This window comes from Falco naumanni, chromosome 5, assembly GCF_017639655.2.
Source record: "Falco naumanni isolate bFalNau1 chromosome 5, bFalNau1.pat, whole genome shotgun sequence".
In the NCBI taxonomy this organism is placed as follows: domain Eukaryota; kingdom Metazoa; phylum Chordata; class Aves; order Falconiformes; family Falconidae; genus Falco; species Falco naumanni.
Genome location: NC_054058.1, coordinates 13,776,970 through 13,797,214, shown reverse-complemented (window position 1 = coordinate 13,797,214; position 20,245 = coordinate 13,776,970). Strand labels below are relative to the sequence as shown.

The following is a 20,245-nucleotide window of genomic DNA, read 5'->3' as shown; positions in this document are numbered from 1 at the left end:
TGAACCAAAATCACTAAGTATTATATACTGTACACCTTTGCATATCCATTTCATGGGAATGTATGTCATCACACCAACATCAATTCTAAACATGACCCCAGCAATATTTTATATGAGCACATTCCTTGGGATTTGATGGATTGTACTTAAAAACAAAAACAAAAAGCTCCACCACATCCTTTCAGTCATCCTTAGCTTTTAAAAGCGATACAATACATTAATGATTATAATGAATATATGTGGCTATAAATAACTACTGAAAATGCCAACAACAAAAAAAGTGGGTAAATTCCAAAATACTGTTTATAAAAAAAATATGTTTGGGAAAATATATTGTCAGTATCTACAGGCCTTTTTGTTACTGTCTCAAAAACATGAAAGTGAGTGTTATCCTTTGTTTTCACAAGAACATTTGCAAAAAAGATTAAGTTTTAGAAATGTTAAGAGAAATGCATTTGCATGGATGCTGCTACCCTGGTATGTGTAAAAACACACACTTTGGTTTGTTTATGTGCCCTGCTTATGAAATTCTGATAAAGAGTACAAATGCAATTTGCTTAATAAGAATCAGCAACGTGGCCTAGTGGTTACTGGTTATTGGGCTATACTGGGTGATCTGGGATCAGTGCCTGGCTCAGATACTGACCTGTCTTCTGTCCTTGGGCAAGGGACTTCACTGTTTTCTATCCATGCATCCGCTTTTGCTCTTTTGTCCCTCTTTCACATTTAGACTCTTTCACATCCCCATGTTCAAAATGGGACATGCATCAGCATCTCTGTGGCGGTGACACAGTGCCCACCACAGAGGATTGCCAGTTTAAGCAGGGATGATAATGCACCTAGCAGTAATAAAATGCTCCCTTGCAAGTTTAACAGGTGGCTTCCATCTTCTTTTGCATCTGAACATAATGTATGATGCTGAGGTGAAACGCCCAGGCTAAGAGAAGTGGCGAGACCTGGAGTGGGTCTTGCAAGCTTCTGTTTTACCAAGAGAAGAACAGAACTTCTGTTCTTCTTACACCTCTTAAGGATGCTGTTCTGTCTGGCTTTTCAGTCAGCTCTCTCCTTCACCTCGCAAGACCTCAGTATCAACCATCATTCAAGTATCGATCCTGTCTCTTCATTTGAGATTATGCCCCATAATTGGTCTTTTCATCACATTGAATCTATACAGTACTTTCATGCCAGTGGATAACTGCTCGTACTTCAGTTTCAGTGCACAGCCAGCTGCAGTCCCCAGGAGTTTTTGTTGCATGAACTGAGTGTTAATAAGGAAAATACAGGCAGTAAGGTAATTGTACTGCTTCTGTCACTGCCAATTCTGCCACCTCTGCCCACTGCAGCGGCCACTGCTCAGTGTAGGACTGAAAGCACACACTATTTTAAAGGAGAAAATTTCAGTCTAACTTTGGGGGCTGGTTGTGGAGGACTGGTATACTGGAGTCTTCTACAACACCGGAGGGCAGAAGCAGCATGTTTTTAACCCTGGGGAAAAACTTGGAAGGGTATAGTAAAATCTCACCTGAGGTAGTTATACACTACGCAGAAAGATTTGTTATACTTTTTCAAGGGCAAGATTTGAGACCTATGAGGACTGTTATTCAATGGACGTATATTGGCATAGTTCTGTGATGTTTATTGTTTCCATTGAAAGCAACTTATTAGTTGTTGTAGACATTAAAATTTCTTCTTCCGAAGTGATTCTTATGCAGCTGCTTGTAGCCCGCCACTGAGAAATGGACAGTTGTGCATTTGCTATGAAATATTTCATTAGAGCTGTTGTCAAAGAAGTATTTTGGCTTGGAATGGAATAAATAGCTACAAATGCAATGCAGACACTCAGTCCTGTCCCATCATGGGCCCCAACATCTCTTGCTAGATTTTTGCGAAGGAGATGAAAAGCAAAAATTTATCGTTATGCCAAACAGCTCCACCAAAACCCTCTGTGTTACCAGTGGGCCTGAAAAGAAGACAGGAAGCAGAAACGTTTAGGGGAGCAGCTACAATACATGGTCATCTCTGAATAAAAAGAAACACCAACAAAATATAAACATTAGATGCCATCAGGTAACTTGATGAGTGAGTGTGGGATAACAGCAGAGAGGGGTAAATTCTCGGGATAGCCTCCTGCCACCAAGCCAGCCTCCCCCCGTCCTCCAGTGCACACATTTCCCCATCCCTCATCCTTTCTGGAATACCTTTCTTCCAGCCTCATTGTTGTGCAAGTTCATCAGCCTCCGTGCATTCTTTTTGATTTCTCGGGCATCAACAAATCTCCGGGAGAACTCAATGCCGTATCTGATATCCGCAGAGCAGCCTCCCCACTTCCAGCCCTCCTCCTGGTTGTAGTAGCCCTGTTTCTCTCGGTCACAGCCACAATTGCTGAGGTTGCCCTGGCTGCAGGCGGCCGTGACAGCGTGTGCAACCCCGGCAGCAGTAATGGCATAGGTGAACGCAGCTTCCCTGCTTCCTGTGGAGAGAAGCCAAAAGCTGATGGGTTGGCAGAAAGGCAGCACTTACTAAAGAAAGTACACACATTTTCTACAGGAACGGTGTCAGGCAGCAATGTGAGGAGGGCATTAGTACTACGTGTGTATTTCTTATTCCTACAGAATTAGATATGTAATTAAAATGCTTGGCTCAACCGGGGCATATTACCCCAGGTAAGCACCAGCCATATGGTAGTCCCACCTAAACCCATTCACCAGGGGGGAATTTGGCAATGATTCTGGACAGTGGTGAGGTGAGGCAACTTGATTTGTTTTTACACTGTCTAGTCAGGTTTGCAAGCTGAACTTTATCTATTTCAGATGAATAATAAGCGAGTCACTGGCGGCAATGCTTACTGGAAAACGATAGTTACCTCTAACCATTGGCACTGCATGGAAAAAGAAAAGCATTCAGACAACGTAAAAAATACCAGACCCTTTCAGACATGTGAGAGGACTACAACACAAATGAGGAAGATTACTAATCCACCTTTATAAATGCTCCAGCAGCTTCCGTTAGTGATGCTGAAAGTATTGCAAGAGAGGACTATAGAGACAAGAGCTGGGTAGGTTTTGTTTTATTTCTAGGTAAAGTAGAAGCTACCCCTTTCCCTAGCTGACTTCTCTGCGATATTAATTTTGCTGTAATGACCTTTTTCCACTCCCACTCTGACTCAGACCTCTGCATTACCTTGGCTATTGAGCATACAAGGGGTATGGAAGTGCTGTGGCAGCATTATTTCCTCTCCAAAACAAGTGAGATACTGTTATGGAAGTACAGCCTTGTTCAGAAAAAAGTCTGTTTAGAAAGTTCCATTATTTTTTTTTTCTGTGAAGCCACTGCTTGCCAAGGTTCCTCATTCCCAATTCCATGTTACAGCTGTTGCTATTGACTATATGAAGAGAGGTAAATAAGCCCCTTTCTTTACTGTACCCTGGTTGGCTGAGTTGCCTGTGGGGTGCACATAAGCAAGGAGATACAGGGGCAGAACAAAAGGGATGCTACAGCCCATTCCTGCTCTCACGTGAGACCACACTGTCACTGACCTTCAGCAGGGCTGCATCACAGCCCTTGGCTTTTTGCTGTTCTGATCTATAACATTTCCCTACAAGTTCCCTTCTCAGCGCTATCATCGTTTTCCTCTGTGTGTTTATCTGGTGATAAACAGGCAATCTTGTAATACTGCAGCCAAAGAATAACTGTAAAGAATTTGCAGAAAGTTGCTGAAATGCTTTAATGACCACACACAGAGCTTTAACATCGTTAACAGATTTGTAAAGGAAAAAAAAAGAATAAATTTTCCAGAGGAGAAAAAAACAAAAAAAACTTAGACGGTATTTTTAATCTTTTATTTTAGGATTCATATGTATCATAACTATTCTTGAATGACCAGTGCACACTGTGGGGCTTTTTGTGTTTTATATTTCTTATTTTCACAGATAGCTTCCTGAAAGGTTACACCACTGCCGGATACGAGAAAGATCCTACAAGAAAAAATCATAAACTGGTTTTTGGCACCCTTTACTTGTTTCTCCAAAGCAATAAAAAAGAAACTTAAGGTAAGAGAAAAACAAAAGGGTGCTGTGTTCTTCAGGTACCAAGAAGGTTAAACTGACTTGTGTATTATTTGAGTACATCAAGCAATGGAAGCACTGACTTTGCTTTCAGACACAGGATTGTTTTGTTGGGGTGTACGATGTGTGTAGTCTGGTTCAGTGGTTCCCAAACCGTGGTCTGCAGAACACTGGTGGTCCAGGAGGCCACGGTAAAGGGTTCGCAGCTAATCCGCAGAGCCATATTAAACACTGTTTTTAATAGTGTTTTCAATTAAAAGTTTGATGATAACGATGCCTGGTGGTCTGCAAGAAATTCTGAGGGTTGATAGCAATCCAAAAAAGTTTGGGAACCACTGTTTTAGTTCCTAGTGTGTTCTCTAAAAATGCATATCAATATTCATTCCTCTCTTCTTCACCCACCAGCTGAAGTCAAATCTGGGACCCGTGTTTTAAAATGTATCTTGTTGACTTTGTTCTTCTAAAAAAAAATTTATTCTTAACTATAAATTAAATGACTGGAAATATCAGATGTAATAGGAATTACATATATAGATAACTTTTTCTTTTCTTCAGGATGGGGGTAAATAAGAATGCATAATCAGACCCAGGAAAAATTTTTGTTCAGACACCTTTGAAACACATGTAGAAATGCTTATAAACAAGCAGAAACATATTCCTGTCAGGCAATATAGCAGCTGTGACCCACAGTTCAGTAGATTTACTCAGAGATTAACCAGAGAGGTTGCTTATGTTTTATGTTGAAGCTCAATACATGCCAAATATATCCAGAGTAGAAGGCAAGCCATTTTATCACAGCCACTGTGTCTGTGACCTGTCTGTGAGTTTTCACATGGTGCTTTCCTCAGTCAGTTTTGTAAAACTGAAGAATATCCTGTCTTTACCTTTCTTTCACTCCCCCTCATCCCCGTTATACCCCTGATTACTGATTACCTTCAGGAATAGAGGAAAACATCTTTTCTTCACCCACATGACAGCTATAGCAGTGATGGAATTATCTCAAGTAATGGGGTAATACCAAATGCAAACCGTACTGATCTCCGAAGAGATCGCTCTTCTGTTTCAATGCAGCTCTAAAGTAAGAAGGGTTCAGAAATAAATCTGGCTTGAAAATCCTATTCCTTTTGCAAGTTCTCCTGCTAAGAAATAAGAATTTTTTAGGTTTAGGTTTCTTTAAGTAGAGGATGTTCCAAAACTTGCCTTGAACTTTAATGTAAGCATTACCTCAGCCGTTCTTTAAAGTCCTAGGATCAGTAGAGTCCATCAGAAAATGCTGATGGGGGGAGGGAGGGGAACCTCTGTGCTCAAATAATGTGTCTGCTGTACACAAAGCTTTCCATTAGCATGTCATCACTTGGAATCAGTTCTAAGCAAGTCTTTGTTGGGCAGCTAAAAATATTTAAGTAATGATTCCTGTGATACCTGAATGGAGAACAGTAATCTCATTTTATGGAATTTTTTGAGATTTCAAAAATATTTTTGTTCTGCAATGAAACAGAGACAAGTCTTTCCAGAAATGTTCATGACATTAAGAAATACTTATAAATAGCAGTAGATAGGGAATTCAACCCAACTCTGAAGCTAGTTTTTTTTCTTTTTCCAGTGAATATCCTGGTCATCTGGTTATTTGGTGCTGCATATGCTCAGTATCTGTGTCTCAGAAGTAAAAATCTTGTTTGGCTTCTTCAAGTTTTCTGTCACATAGATCAGAATAATTCTGTCAAGATTTTATTTTGGTGGAAAGACACTGTTTTGGCTTTTATTGTGACCCTTGGATTCATCCATTGCTCTGTTAGAAATGCCTGCTTTGGGGTCAAAGAAGACAGATCTGATTTAATTCCCAAAACAGAATGAATATTTACATGAGTAACATGAACGTTACTCTGTCTGATGTAATAATTGTCTGATCTGATAACTGCCTGATCTAAAAACTCCAACAGGAGACGACTACCAGTACTAACTGAAATGAAGCCTTTTGTCTTTGGTGAAAGCGCTGAAGGTCACTTCTTGCAATCTGCCATGCCATGAGAGAAGACTTGTCTGTGGTCTGCTGGTCTGAGTTACTGCCATTTACTTGAGTTCATTTGCATTCTGACTGAGGGCTGTATTTTAAAAGCACTCCAGTACCCACCAATGCAGGCAGCTGCTGCTCAGCCAGACAGATATTGGATCATTGCTTCTTCACATGAGTGATTTCTGGCAGATAGGGTGAGAGGAGCCTATTTATCCATTGTTGGAGTTGCGCAGCAGCCTATACCCCTAATTTAGATGTCATCTCTGACTAAGTTTTAGACTGGTAACTGAGCAGTCTAAACTTAGTACAGTCTGATGTGGAAATTATTACAAGTTCCATAATTGCTGTAGTTTACTACAGTCAAACATGCATATATTCAGCAGCATATTTTTGGCATGTAACCACAATCAGCTGAGAGTCATATACACTAAATACATTTTTTGGTCATTCAGCTGTGAGTGCAGGATTAAAGATTTAACTGTTTCATAGTTATTAGCAAGGCATCTCTTTTTCTGAGGAACTAGACGAGAATATTTTGCTATTCCACACATCATTCTGAAATGGCTTATGTCAGCAGCTAGATGAATAAGACTGCCACTGAATGTCAGCTATTAGAACTGTAAATTCACTTGTAATACAAAACTGTAGAATACATGCTATTTAGCCAGTAATTTGCTAAATCTTTCTATCAACAATGATAGAAAAAAAATACTACACGCTACTGTTAAACAAAATAAATTCCTCATGTATTTACACAAGACACCAGATTGATTATATGACACAATACAATATAGGTCAGTGGTAAGAAGAAATGAACCATGGCAGAAGTTTGATTTTTTTGCCAAACCTATCCTTTTCAACAAGTCTTCTTTTGCAAGTGAAAGCTGAGGACACATTCAGTCATTTTTAATGGGCAAAAGACAATAGGCACAGCTAGATGAGTAAACTAAAACGCAAACAGCACCCTAAGTAGGGCTGGATGAAGACTTTTGCAGACAAGTTTAGTTCCTTTGTAATTCTGTATTTTATTCAACACACTATTTAGCAATTCTCAAGGAAAATAGTACAGGCTCTTCTGTTTGGGTTCAGTCCAAGGGCAATACAAGCCAGCGAGAGTTTTCTCACTGTCTGGAGCAGATCCTTTCTCTATTTGCATTTTCAGTGTAATTGGTTTTGGGCTTCTTGGTTTATAATCTAAAAGCAGGGATTGGTTTAATTCCACTATCCCTCTAATTTACTATATCCACTGCTGCATATCAGCACTATAGACTACTGAAATCAGTTTGTACAAGCAGAAAAAATCGCCACAGAAAAACAGGGCTGGCAGGACCCTCAGAAGGGTTTCTAGTCTGACCCTTAACCCTATCATAGGCTAATAATGTCCTTCACAACAGCTTTTTATTTCTCCTGTTCTTAAATATCTTCAGTAGTGGAGGTTCCACAGTCATTCCAGTGCCTCGGGATGCCTGCTGGTACATGTTTTACTAATTACTAATATTAACCTGAAACTGTCTTTCTGAACACAAAACCACCGCTGCTTTCTCCACAGATGCTAAGAACAAATTACTCCTTCCTTCTAGCAGCAGGAGCCTTTAAATATGTAGTCTTCCACCCCTTCCTAGATGTGTTCCATCATCAGACCTCGCAGAGCATTTCCAAGAGCCCTGCTCTCCTGGCCGGCTGGCCTGGGCCTTGCAGTGTAGTGCCAGAGATGCGACAGCTGAGGTCTTGCCTGCTTGGGGTTAGAGCAGAAGGAGCACTTCACGTCTCACATGCTACATTCCTGTTTACTCATGCCAGCATGGTGTTTTCACAGCAGCAGGACACTTTTGACTCTTACTCAATTTGCAGTAGTCTTCTGTGCAGCTGCTCTCACACCAGATGTTTCACATCTTGCATTTGAGCAGCTGATTATTCCCACGTACAGATCTTTGTATTTCTTTTTCTGATTTGCCTCTGCTTTATTTTCTTTTTTTCTTCTTTTCTGAACCATTTCTCCATGGTCATTTTCAATTTGACCCAAACTTCCTCCAACTTCCTTGCAGTCCTTCCCAGCCTGACATCTGTGGTCATGTCCAGCATGTAAATCAGTATTAGATCCAGCACAGATCACCAGAAAATCTAGTTATCACATCTTTCCATTTTGGTGACTACCCTCCAAGTTCAATTTCCAGATGGTATGTACCTACTTGGTGTTTCCTTATGAGTTTCCTTAGTTTTCTTATGAGAACATCACAGAAAGCAATGTCAAAACCTTTATTTAAGTCCAAGATATATAGTATAAACTGCTTCTTCTCTGCCTCTGAGGCCCTGGGTGGCAAAAGAAGGAAATTAGATTGGTTTAACACGATTTGTTCTTGACAGATACTTGTTGACTGTTACTCATCTCCATGTTCTCAGTTATGAGCTTACAAACGGGGTTTTGTTCCCATATTTTTTCATTTACTGAAGTTAAGCTGATTGGTCCTATAATTCCTTTCTATTTTTCTTTTAGACAAAGGCACTACATTTGTCTTTTCAATTCTTCTTAATTAAGAGTTCTCCACAAGTTTTCAGCACTAATAGCTGTCAGGACTAACAGCTGTAAAATGGCTTCATTAAATGTTCCAAGGTAAGTGACAGCTAACTGGAAATCATTCAACCTGGACAAATGCTTACTTCTGTCTGGTGCCACGGTGGTATTCCTCTGTCAATTATATTAGTTCTATAACCATCTGCTCACCATTGACCTTTCTAGCAAAGGCTGATGCAAGAAGCATTTGGCTTTCTTGACATTAACCTTGGTTTACACTTCCCCCAGGGGCCCACTCCACTGAGTAGTAGACCAGATTTTTTTCTTCATCTTCCACTCACTGATGAAGTACCAACTGAATGATTACTGTGTAGCCTGTCATCAAAAAACCAGATATAGCTATCCATGCTCGTGAGGTTCCTCTTGTAGCACCAGTGCTCAGAAGTGCTTCTGAATGATGAGCCTGGTGCAGATTAAATATCTGTTACTCTAGTAGGACTTTCAGGTCAAATCTGATGGAGGCTTCTGATGGTCATGTTGGGTGATGTTCTCCTTACAATATTTATTTGTTTCCCATTTCCTCCCTAAAACCCTTATCTTCTACTACAGTCTAATTAAAATAGTCTTGTTTAATTTTGTTTCATCCAGATAGGTCTTTTTAGTCAGACTAGAGCCAGAGCAGGACCTGCACATGATTTCAGCATCTTCTTCCTAGACAGCTCATGTTGTCTAGTTCCGGTTTCATGTGGTTGGGACAGAGAACATTGCAGATTTCAAAGCTGAGAATGTGTAGTGCTATGACATAATGATTTATTTACAGATTCTTCTCTATTCAGCATTTTTCATCTCTATACTCCCACTGTTTTTATGGTTGGAGGTGCCAAAATTTTGGCCATCAGTTTAGAATCACTCTGTCAACTGGATTGTTTCTGTTGCTCATGTGGGTTTGTCAAATTTTCTTTTAGAATGGGCTGTATAGGAGCCAGATGTATTCCACACTTGCCGTTTTGCAGCTCCTTGCTGTCACTATTTATATGCTTTTGGAAACATGTCTATTAAAAAGAGCTATTTACTATGCCTCTGCTTTTCACATTTTTTCAAGCATTTTTCTAATTTCTTGGTTATTTTCTAAAGGCTTGGTGGTACTTTCCACCGTGATTTCTGTAAGGAGGCTTCCAACAAGTTACAGGGGAGGTTTATTTAATTTACCCCCAAAACATATTCAGCTAATTCCTGGCAACTGTAAACAATAGTCAGCATTTCTGTTCCAAAGTGAGCATAATTTTGTTGTGTTTTTGACTGTCTTTTGGCAGCATGTCCCTTAGTGAAGTTTTCTGGGACAGCTCCTGTGAGGTAAGTTAGCTGTGACCTTTTAAAGGGTGTTTAGAAGTGCCCAGAGAAATATGAAATTTTGGGGCTGTAAAACTGTATTTGTTGCAGCAAATATTTCTTACTAACTCAGCCCTAACAAACAATCTGTATCTCATTCTTACAGAAACTGGGGACATTGAGTTTTGATCCAAAAGCACCACTGCTTGTTTTTGTCAAAGCTTAATCAGAACATGGTGTTAAGCACTCATTTAAAGAATGCACAAGAGCATGGCTTGAGAAACACGCAGTGCACAAAGCGTGAGGGGGTAGTTCCCAGATACACTGCACCATTGAGAAAAGCCTGTGCAGTGTCACAGCCGGCTGTGTTTTCACAATGCTACTGCTAATACTATCGAAGTACCATGTGGGAAGCAATAGCTGGAGCAGAGAAATTGTCTCCTGCCTGTGTTCTTTTCTGGACCTACTGACGTCCCATTGTGGGACTTAATGATTCCCTGCTGAATGTTTGGTGCTTTTTCTTTTCAATGATAACTAGTGGTTTGATATATCATAATATATGAAAGCTCAGATGGAGACATCTTGCAGCGTACTGGGGTTTTAAAAAGTTCTTTGCAAGCCTTGTCAGAAAGCATGGACTCCTGAAGGCATCTCAAAGAAACTGGGTCCTCAAGTATGTTGACATCCTTAAATTAAACGGGGCTGTGAGGAGCCAGATGTTGTTATATACTCTGTTCTATTCTATTCCATGCTAATAATTCAACCACATCAATCTATTCACAGTCACAGTTCTTATCTGTAGGATTTGCCACTGCATTATGGTCTCTTTTATTAAGTGCATTTCACAGGGAGAAATAAAAACGGTATTTAAGGAAAAGGTAAGGGAATCTATAGATATATGGGCACATATTTTTCTTTTTTTTTTTAGGTTTGCTCTTGATAGTGCTCTTGCTTGAGACCTGTTAAGTATGGTTTAAATATGACCTGTTAAAGGCTTCTGAGATACCTGTGTGGTGCTCAGCAAGGGAAATGTTGTCCACTCTGATTTAAGAAATAGAAAATATGCTTTATGCTTACTACATCATCAAAAGAAAACCCCGACAGAAAAGAAACCACCACTCTGAACCTGTCAGGGAAATGGAGGACAGTACTACCACATTTTTAAAGTAAATTTCTTTTCAAGTCAATTTTCTTGCTCAGTTTAGTAGGGTACAACAGCAGGGCAGGTTGTTACCAAACCATTTCAGTCACTGAAATTTTCATGTGCAGGGATTTTATAGGCTTGAGCCTTTAGTGAGTGAATCAGTCCAGAATGGATGTTCTCCTTGGCTGTCAATAGCAGATATTTCCAACCTAAATCATTCTATGATTCTGTGCTTGTATTTGACTTTGCTACAGACCTAATTTCACAAATACTCTGTCATCCCTACTACTACCCTCATAAATATTAAGAAATCATCGCCTTGCAGAATCAGACTTTCTCAGTGGGCTTTCTACTGGTTCATTATTTTAATTAACTCATTTCAATCATTTCAGTAGCCTGACATACGAATATTGTGTTGCAGAACATCTCTTTAAAAATAAATCTGCACTGCCATTTGCATGAAGTCATCTTCTGCTGTATTATCTTGTGTCACTTCTAACCTAGATAACAAACCCCTGAGGGCAGTGATCATGTCTGTATTCTTTTGTAAATCACTGTGCACACCTGTGCTTTGCTGTAGAAACATGTTAAATAATAACACCTTTTAAAGGGTTCACTGAATTATGAGTAGTTGTAAAGCACTAAGTTCCTATACCTGTGCATGCCAGAGTGCCTGTGGGTGGGTGTCTGTGTGTGCGAACGTCTGTGTATGTTGCAGATGAAATTTCATCTCTTGCTTCAGAATTTCTTGAGGCAGTTTAGTTAAATCATGAATGTTACCTCAATATATTGTGCAGAACCTATTGGTGGGCCAGTAGCACTTTGCTATAATTATTGAATTATAGATATACTAAGTGAAACCCAGCTGAAATTGGTGTTAGACGCAAATCTGTTTATGCAAGAGGTAGTCCTTGCCTTAAGAAGCTGCATCGTTTAGCTGAGGAGGACAGCAGAAGAGAGCTACTATTGCCTCTTTTTCACAGGAGCAGAAGGAGGTTAAGGCATTTATCCATACGGCAGAAGAACCTGTAAGAGAACAAGCTGTCCTCTTGTTGGATTCCCCTTGTGCAGAGGCCACTGAGGAATTTAACTGTAGGCTTCTCAGCTGACAACTGAAACACAAATTCAACCCCATTCTCTGGGAGGATGTCTCAGTGGGACAGGAGAGCTCCAAGAAAGAAGCAGCAGCTCCTGGAACTGGGACTTCTCTGCTCTCCTGTTCCACATACTGTTCTTGGCATAGTACTGAACTGGTCATCTACTGCCAGAGCCATAAAGGGATTTGGACACAGCAATGCTCAGCATCACCATGCCTGCCAGAGAAGTACACTGCTAACATTCTGTACTCATACCTCCTCACATGCCATACCTGCACAGTATGAGATCCACATCCTTCCTTTACTTTTCACTTGAAAAAAGTAACTAATTTAAGTGTCTTCGTGGAGTTTTGGTGAGGTTGCATTTGCTTCTGTCCCTGTTTGGAGTTGATGATGTTTCTTGACTATAGTAAGATGTGCAACTTTAAGCAGGATCTTAAAAGCTGGCTTCTTCTATTTGTCAGCATACTTTTTTCTCATACTCACTTCTTATGTTAGCCAACACCATTGTTTGATATATATATATGTGTGTATTAATATAGAAACACACACAAAGCAATAGCAGTAGCAAAGAAGCCTAGACCAAGATGTTTCGTAGGTATGAGGTACTGTTTTCAAATTAGATGCCAATGTTTACAGTATACAAAATTAATTGAATCTATAGGACAAGAGCTAGGCACCTAAAATTAAATCTGCGAAGGGGTGTTGGCTCTAAAGTTTGTCTTTTAGATGTTCTTCCACCTAGTATTTTGCATGTGGCCTGGATAGGAATCCAGCCTTACTAATCACTGAGAGAGTTAAACACCAAAAAATCAAGACTTCCAGAAGCTATCAAACTGCATGGGGAAGCCCCAAAGCTGGGAGCAGAAAATGCGAAGAAAGAGAGAGAATCTAAAGTTATCCCATCGGAGAGTAAAAACAGATCTCCCTGCACAGTGAGCTTTTCCAGCTATGTTGGCAGCAGTCATTTAAGTGTAATTACTGAGGGTATATGGTGGTTTTAGCAAAGGAGATCCCACCCTTGAAATATTCCACTATCAATCCATTATCCTGTTTTATATTCTGAATGGAGAAAAAAGATTTCATTACATTAAAAGCCAGAACTTGTCTTTGTTGGTTTCACTGATTAGGATAAAAATATTCTACTGATAACTTCTACTAGTGTATTTTTCTAGGTTTTTTCAGCATATCATTTAACTTGATTCTATCAAGTACAGAATTAGGATGATTTTATATAAAGTACTAATTCTACTTAGTCATGATGTTTTTAAAATAAGGCTTATGAAGAGTAGCAGTATCTTTTTTTAAAGTGAATCACATACACTAAGCATCTACTTGGTCTGGCCAGGATCTGATAAATCTTAATTTAAATTGTTTGTCAGATTTCCAATCTAAATCCAGAGAAATATTATAAAATAGCATAACTATCCATCATTTTGTAGCTTTCACTGCAACAGCAACACAAGAGGAGTATTATGTCAAATGACCATGAAATAATGCCATCTAGAAATACCTTGATCTACATACCCTTTCGTGGCAATAGCAATGAGTATGGAGGAAGTACTGCCCAGCCCCAGAAGTAGTGACAGCCAGGCTGGGGGCCCTGAAAAGCAATTTGTGTAAATAGTGTACCAGAATGTTGCCTTTTTTTCTGTAAAATTCTGCACAGGAGTGTAGCAGAGAGGTTCTCGTTGCATTTTCTAGGAATTGCTGTTAGATTGTCTCCTGGAGGATAATTCTGCATATTGTTCATTGAGGTTGTCCTACAAATCTGTTTCTTACATAAATTCCTGGCATGGTTTCTGATGCCTGGCAGGACAACTTAGAGGACCAATTCAAGATGTCAAATTTTGCAAGTAAATCTATAACGTGAGCACTATGGCTGGTGACTCACCACTCATCCTTTAGGTCTGGGGGCTTTAACGTGTTTCTCTGGTGCATTCTTGGCAAGGTAGGGTTTCACAGTTGAGACGCAGTGAGTCTTGATCTGGTAGTTTAGGATGTTACCACTCCCTTGATATCTCCCATGGTAGCAGAAGAACTGTGCCTCGTTGGCTTTAGCTTATAGTCCAGCCCAAACCAGCCCCTCCCTGGTGGTTGCAGCAGAGAGGCTGGGCTTGCAGGTCTTCAGTCTGAGCCTGTGTTCTGCTCTGCTAATTCTGCTGCAGAGATCACATCTTCTAGGCATAGGACAAACAACTGGGCAGTAACCCTTTAAGTCACTGGCATCCCCTGTCAGAGCTCAGGTTTTGTGGAAAGCAAATTAGAAAGATCTGGTGAAAAGGCTGGGTTTACAGCTGCTTTCAAATTTACTTAAATATTTTCCGAATGCTCTTACACTGCTTGTGTGGCTGCATTCACATTTCTGATACATTTGACTTCCCTGACAATCTTTCTGGGAGGAGACCTAGGTTCAAGTAACGATGTCTACGCTTCTTGGTGTTTAAAGGGTTTCGCCTGGTAGTCAAGTTTGTAACCCCAGTGAACAAGACATGGCACAAATCACACATATGAAAGAGATTTAAGAGTAAAGAGCTCAGACGGTTTTGGATAAATACACAAAGTTTAGATTCTGCTCCAAACCTCTCTGGTTTGCAAAATGAGTCTGGAAGCATCACAAGAGCAAAGTCTTTTTTTTTTTTTTTTTTTTCAGCTCTGGAGTTTCTGGTCCTGACAGGAGTTGGAAAGCGACAAGATTCACATAAACAAGGAAGAATTATATGGATCTTCTCAGGACTCATGAAAGATACTGAATCAATGTTTAATCTGAACCTGTCCAGATAACCCTACCAGTCATGTTATCTTACCCAGTTGACTAGTGCCTGTTATTTGTTATTTGTCTTGTGTTAAGCTTGTGTTTTGCCAGGTGCTGAGCAAGCTCACCCTAAAATGTTGATCCATACCTGCAAGAACTTGACAAATTAGTAGATGCCGGCCCTGTGAGTTAGCTGTCCCTTCAGCTGAAAAAAATAAATGTTATAAGGATAAAAAGATCCATTTTCTAGCCCACAAGGAGCTTCTTCCATTGTTTTTAAATGCAATAGGCTAGAACCGAAGGATGAGTTTTAAACAAAGATCAGAAGCAAAATCAGTAGGTTTTGTAGGTACTCCAGCTTCAGACCAGGCTTTGTGACCAGGCAAGGAGGGACAAGTCCCTTTCTGCAGTATAACTACAAGAGTATTGAACCAGATAGATTGGTATTGATACCAGTCTTTGAGATGCTGATTACATAAAAGTACTTTTTAAAAAATGCTAGCAAATGTCCCTACTGCAAATCCACCACTAAAACAAGATATGGGTCTCATTAAATAATCTTTTTAGCCCCCCGCTTTGCAGCAGCCTGTTCCCACATCTGAACTTTGAAGCTGACCCCATCTTTGTGATGGGCCAAACCAAAAGCCAGATCTGAACACCACTGAACTCTGGGAAAGTTCAAATCTATCTTTTGTGGTTCAGGTTGAGCTCTAATTAAAACAGACCAGTTAGAAAGGCAAATGTCTTAAAACCAAAACAAAACAAATGTTTCACGTGAAAAGTCTTGGATTAGGCTATATGGTACCAAGTAGTGTTTTTGTCTATCACATGATGTCATGTTCCTCTGGCTATCAACGAACTGACAGCACACACATGCTGCTGTAGGAGATATTCCATGCAGACACTTTGAACTTAACTTTGAGCAGGACACAGTATTCACAGAAATACTTTGTGCTGTGCAAAAACCCATCAGCAATCTTACTGCCACTAAGATTTGAGGGTAGTCTGCCCTCCCTAGGAGCACAGTAGTCCAAGGTCTTTTAAAAATCAGTGTCTTGCCTTCTTTGAGCGAAGCTTATGCCTCATTATGTCAGCAGTATGTGGAATATTGCCACTAATCCCTGAAAACAAACAAGAAAGCAGTGTTGAAGAAATGTTGGTTGTGTAAGAGGGCAGGGAAATCCCAGTTAACTCTCCTGCTATGGGCTTCTGTTTATACTGTAGTTAATACTACAGTGTCTGTAATAAAGCAACATGGTTGATCAATGGACGAAGGCAAAGCAAACAAAAAGCAAGGGAACTTGGTTTCACATTATTGAACTGCTGAAGTAAAAGAAAATGGGAGACAGCAAGGAGAAAAAGAAAGAGAAGGAGGCAAAAAGCACTCAAGCCCTGTTGCTGGTGTCAGGATGTCACTGTGCACCGGTAGCTAGAAAAAGAGGGTGTCAGGAAGATTTACTTGGAGAATCACAGCAGATATACAGTGAGCGTACGGTAAGTAACCAGTAGTCTCTCTGCCTGTGGGCTTTGTTCTCTCTTTTTTATGTTACATGTAAGTACTGAACATGTAAGTATTTTCTCTTCTTGAAATTTGAGTTTAGGCTCTTTGTGGACAACTGCCTAAAGTTTCCAAACTACCTTCTTATGCAAACTAAGGTAATAAACTTACCAGGCCTGTTCTACTGAGATTTTTCAGCATGGTCTTTTTTCCAGGCCTGGACTTTCTTTCTAGAAGACCAAACCCCTCCATGACATTTCTGTCCTTTGCTTCCTGTTTGGATAAGAAGACTTCAACAGCAACCATTTCTGTTTGAGGAGCCCAGAGTATTTCACAAATGTTTAAGTGAAGGTTAGTCCACGTTATTTAAGCCTTTCCATTCCCGGCTGAAATTAGATACCTTTAGTCTGCAGACAGTGAGGTATGAAGTGACCTGCCCAAGATCACAGGTGTATGGCACAGCTGGGAACAGGGTCCAAGTCCATTGTCTCCTGGTCCGTGCTTTAACCATAAAATGATAATTCTCACACTGAACTAGGAGCCGCAGGGTATGTGAAAAATGACAGGAAGGGAATTGTATTGAGCATCTTGAGGTGACACCTTCCTCTCAGCTTAGACAAAGAGAATGAAAAGTTATTTTATCCATCCTGAATGAGTACTTCTCGGGTCAAAGAATATTCAAATATTTTCACTTTTTGCTCAGAGGAAATTCTCAGTTCAGATGTTTCTTTACTGACCAAGTCATAATTAAAAAAGCAACCTTTCTAATCAATCATTCTCTAGCAATATATTAAATTCTATTTATGGCATCCTTTAAAACATACCAAAACAATAGAAAGCAGTAAAGGACCCACCTTTGCAAAGGAAGGAAAGACTCACAGTATTTTCTTCTGCATCAATTGTTCATGAAAAAAGATTGCAGGAACCTGGACATTACTTTAGAATTTTCTTTAAGGCAAGAAATAGAGTAGAATGGAAAGAGCAACCTACTTGTGTCCTACACATGATGTATTGATTTACAGCAAATCTAGTTGAAAGAATCACATGTTCTTGTGACATTGTGAGAAACGCAGCAGAAAACATATGTTTATCAACTTGCACTAATCTTTCTCTGAGTATGGAGTGCCACAAGTGCTTAGGAATGAGAAGAAGTTTGAGAACAAAAGCCACTTCATATTTTAGGAAAGTTCACCACCTTTGCTATGCAGTTAATAAAATACCCCATGTGTTTTCACCTGGGATACCAGCATTGGTAGTTTTCCAAAATACTGACTTAGACATCAGGACTATCCTTCAGAAATGCACTGACCTCAACCTTCTCCCAGCTACCTACCGTTAACAGCCAGAACTAACCCAGCTTAATGAACAGCAATGCACAGATGCTCTGCGGACTTCTGATTTTGGAGTCTGCTCATTGCCGTTCACCATTACCAATTTTTCTTGCTCCTGGCTCATCTCTTTTTCTTTCCTTCTCTCTTTCAATGCATTTGTAGAACTGCTCCGCTCTTTCCCACATCCTCATGTCCCTAGCCAGGCAGTTAAAAGGCTTCCATCACAGAGATTGAAAACATACTCCATATTAAATGTAACAGAATAGTATGACCAGCAAGTCTATGCTTCAAACACATTTGATTTATATCACAGCTGAGAATAAACAGCAGGGGAAGCAACTTGATGGGTTGCTGGAGGCTGTGGCTACCCTTTCTTGTGGAACATGTCTCTGTCACTTGCTAAATAGGTGCACCATCTGGTGGTAATTTTGGACTCCCACTTGTTCTTAAATTTCCAAATAGCAGTGGTGGAGTTCTGCCTGTGGTTGCAGCATACTTTATTTTTTTTTCTTGCCACTATCTGTCTGAAAGTCATCAGCTAAGACAACTTTTGCAGGTACTCCTGGTGAATGAGTACCAAAGAATAACTAGGACTTCAAATGAAGATCAAGTTCCCATGTCTGCTGTGTGGGGCAAGTGGGTATGACTTTATGAGAGGACCACATGCTCCCCTGAGAAACGTACATGGAGAGGCAGAAAAATTTCATAGATATTAACAAGCTTGATACATAATTAGGTAGTCTAAACTCCCAGGATAGTCAACAGGGACAGTCATGCAGTCAAATTAAGATCCAAATCACCCTCTGGAAGTGCTTCTCTCTCTTCTTTGACCATACAAGGAATACAGGCTGATAGGTTCCTATCTTAGACATCTTGTGCAAATGCCTGGAGCAATGTGGTATGAAATTGGGCCAAAGGAAAGAAGTGAGGAAAGGACTCCTCATTTCTCTGCTTTTGTTGTCTGAAGCCTTTAGTTCAGCAACACAGACAGAAACCATAGCTACCTCTTCATGCCATTCCCCTCAGAAGGTGCAAGGTTGCACTGATCATGTCCAACGGGACTTTGCATGGAGACCTCTTCTGAACCAGATGGATGGAGGCTGAATCAGAGAACAAGTTTCCATGTTGTCATGAAGAAATGAGTGAACAGGTAAAAATAAATCATGATCCATGAGTAAACTTTTTTTGTTTGAGCAACTTGAATAGAACTTTCCAGTCTACAGCAATTCAGTTCATGTCTGTTGAGCTTCTATCTAGAGATAGAAATGTCTTCTTCTTGAATATAGCTTTCTGGCATGAGCAGACTACTTAAAGACTCTTCAGCAATGCAAGTCCACTTTTCACACTGGCACTTAACCAGAGATTGAACCTCTGCAGTGGAGAGAGTATTATAGACAGCAACAGATTACACTTGCGGCTAAAAGGTGTCTCCTAGAGCCACTTCAATCCTAAACCCAAATCTGATCAAAACTGGATAGGTCTGACAGTTTTTACTAGCTGAAGGACCCGTCATCAGCTTGATCTTGCATGTTGGCTTTCACTATGACTACTGTATTCTGTAAGCCACTCAGGCATGCGTTTAAAGTGAAACAGGACTTACAATGGAGAGTTTAAAGTTAGGCATGTACTGGGTTAACAGAGCACAACTAAAGTTGTTAGCCAGTTCGAATCCTGAGAGAATAGTTACCTCAGCACTACCATGCTACATTCATTTTTTCAAGCTTCCAAATGATAGATAATACAGTCCTTTTACTTGCTTGCTTTATTTCTTTCATTTTAATCTGACTCTTATATCAGTAACAGTAACATTATACTTCACAGTTATGGATATGCAATATGTCAGTAAGAAATAAACTACAGTCATGGGTAATTTAATCCAATGCTAAAAAGACATGCATGATACTCAAGAAGGAAATTCTGTCAATTAGAAAATAAAGTATTTGTCAAATGTAATATTCTTGAATACACCAGCCACTTCATAACAAAAAGAAATTGCTCATGACTGAAGGCAAGACAGCAAAGTGCATGGATTGGTGATCTAAGCCTGAATGCTAAAACATTTGTTTGCAAATCAAAATTTACAGATCAACAAATGCTGTGTGTTTTGTAATGTTTGTAAATGCCTCTCTGTGCATTTCAAGTTTTTCAATTTAGAAACAGATGGTTTACCAAACAGAACGTATCCCAAAGAACAGAGGAAAGGGAGGGATGCTTGCTACAAATGTAACTCAGAAGTCTAATGTTATGTTTAGCCTGTCCTGCTTGATGTAGAGGTTGTACTAGATGACCAAGCCTATCATCTGTAATTCTAGGGAAGAGATTTTGACAACATAGTTAACCACAGTAGTAAAGCTCAAGGAATCTCCAAAGTCATTAGAACCCCAAGTTATTACAGGATCACATACTGGCAGGTTAGCTGCCAGCCCATGCTACCTGTCATCTTAGGTAAAGAGCTTCCCTTGCAGTGGCAAGTTTTGGCAGCACCTGCCTGTTCACAAAAT

The 20,245-nt window shown here is 39.9% G+C and overlaps 1 protein-coding gene across 1 annotated transcript in view; it reads right to left on the bottom strand.

The window, feature by feature from the left end:
• The window catches only part of WNT7B (Wnt family member 7B), a 95,960-nt gene that overhangs the window by 10,700 nt on the left and 65,015 nt on the right, over positions 1 to 20,245 (bottom strand). Inside the window, exon 3 of the mRNA XM_040596849.1 lies at positions 2,199 to 2,470. Coding sequence (XP_040452783.1) covers positions 2,199 to 2,470 — 272 coding nt within the window. The remainder of the gene's footprint in view (positions 1 to 2,198; positions 2,471 to 20,245) is intronic.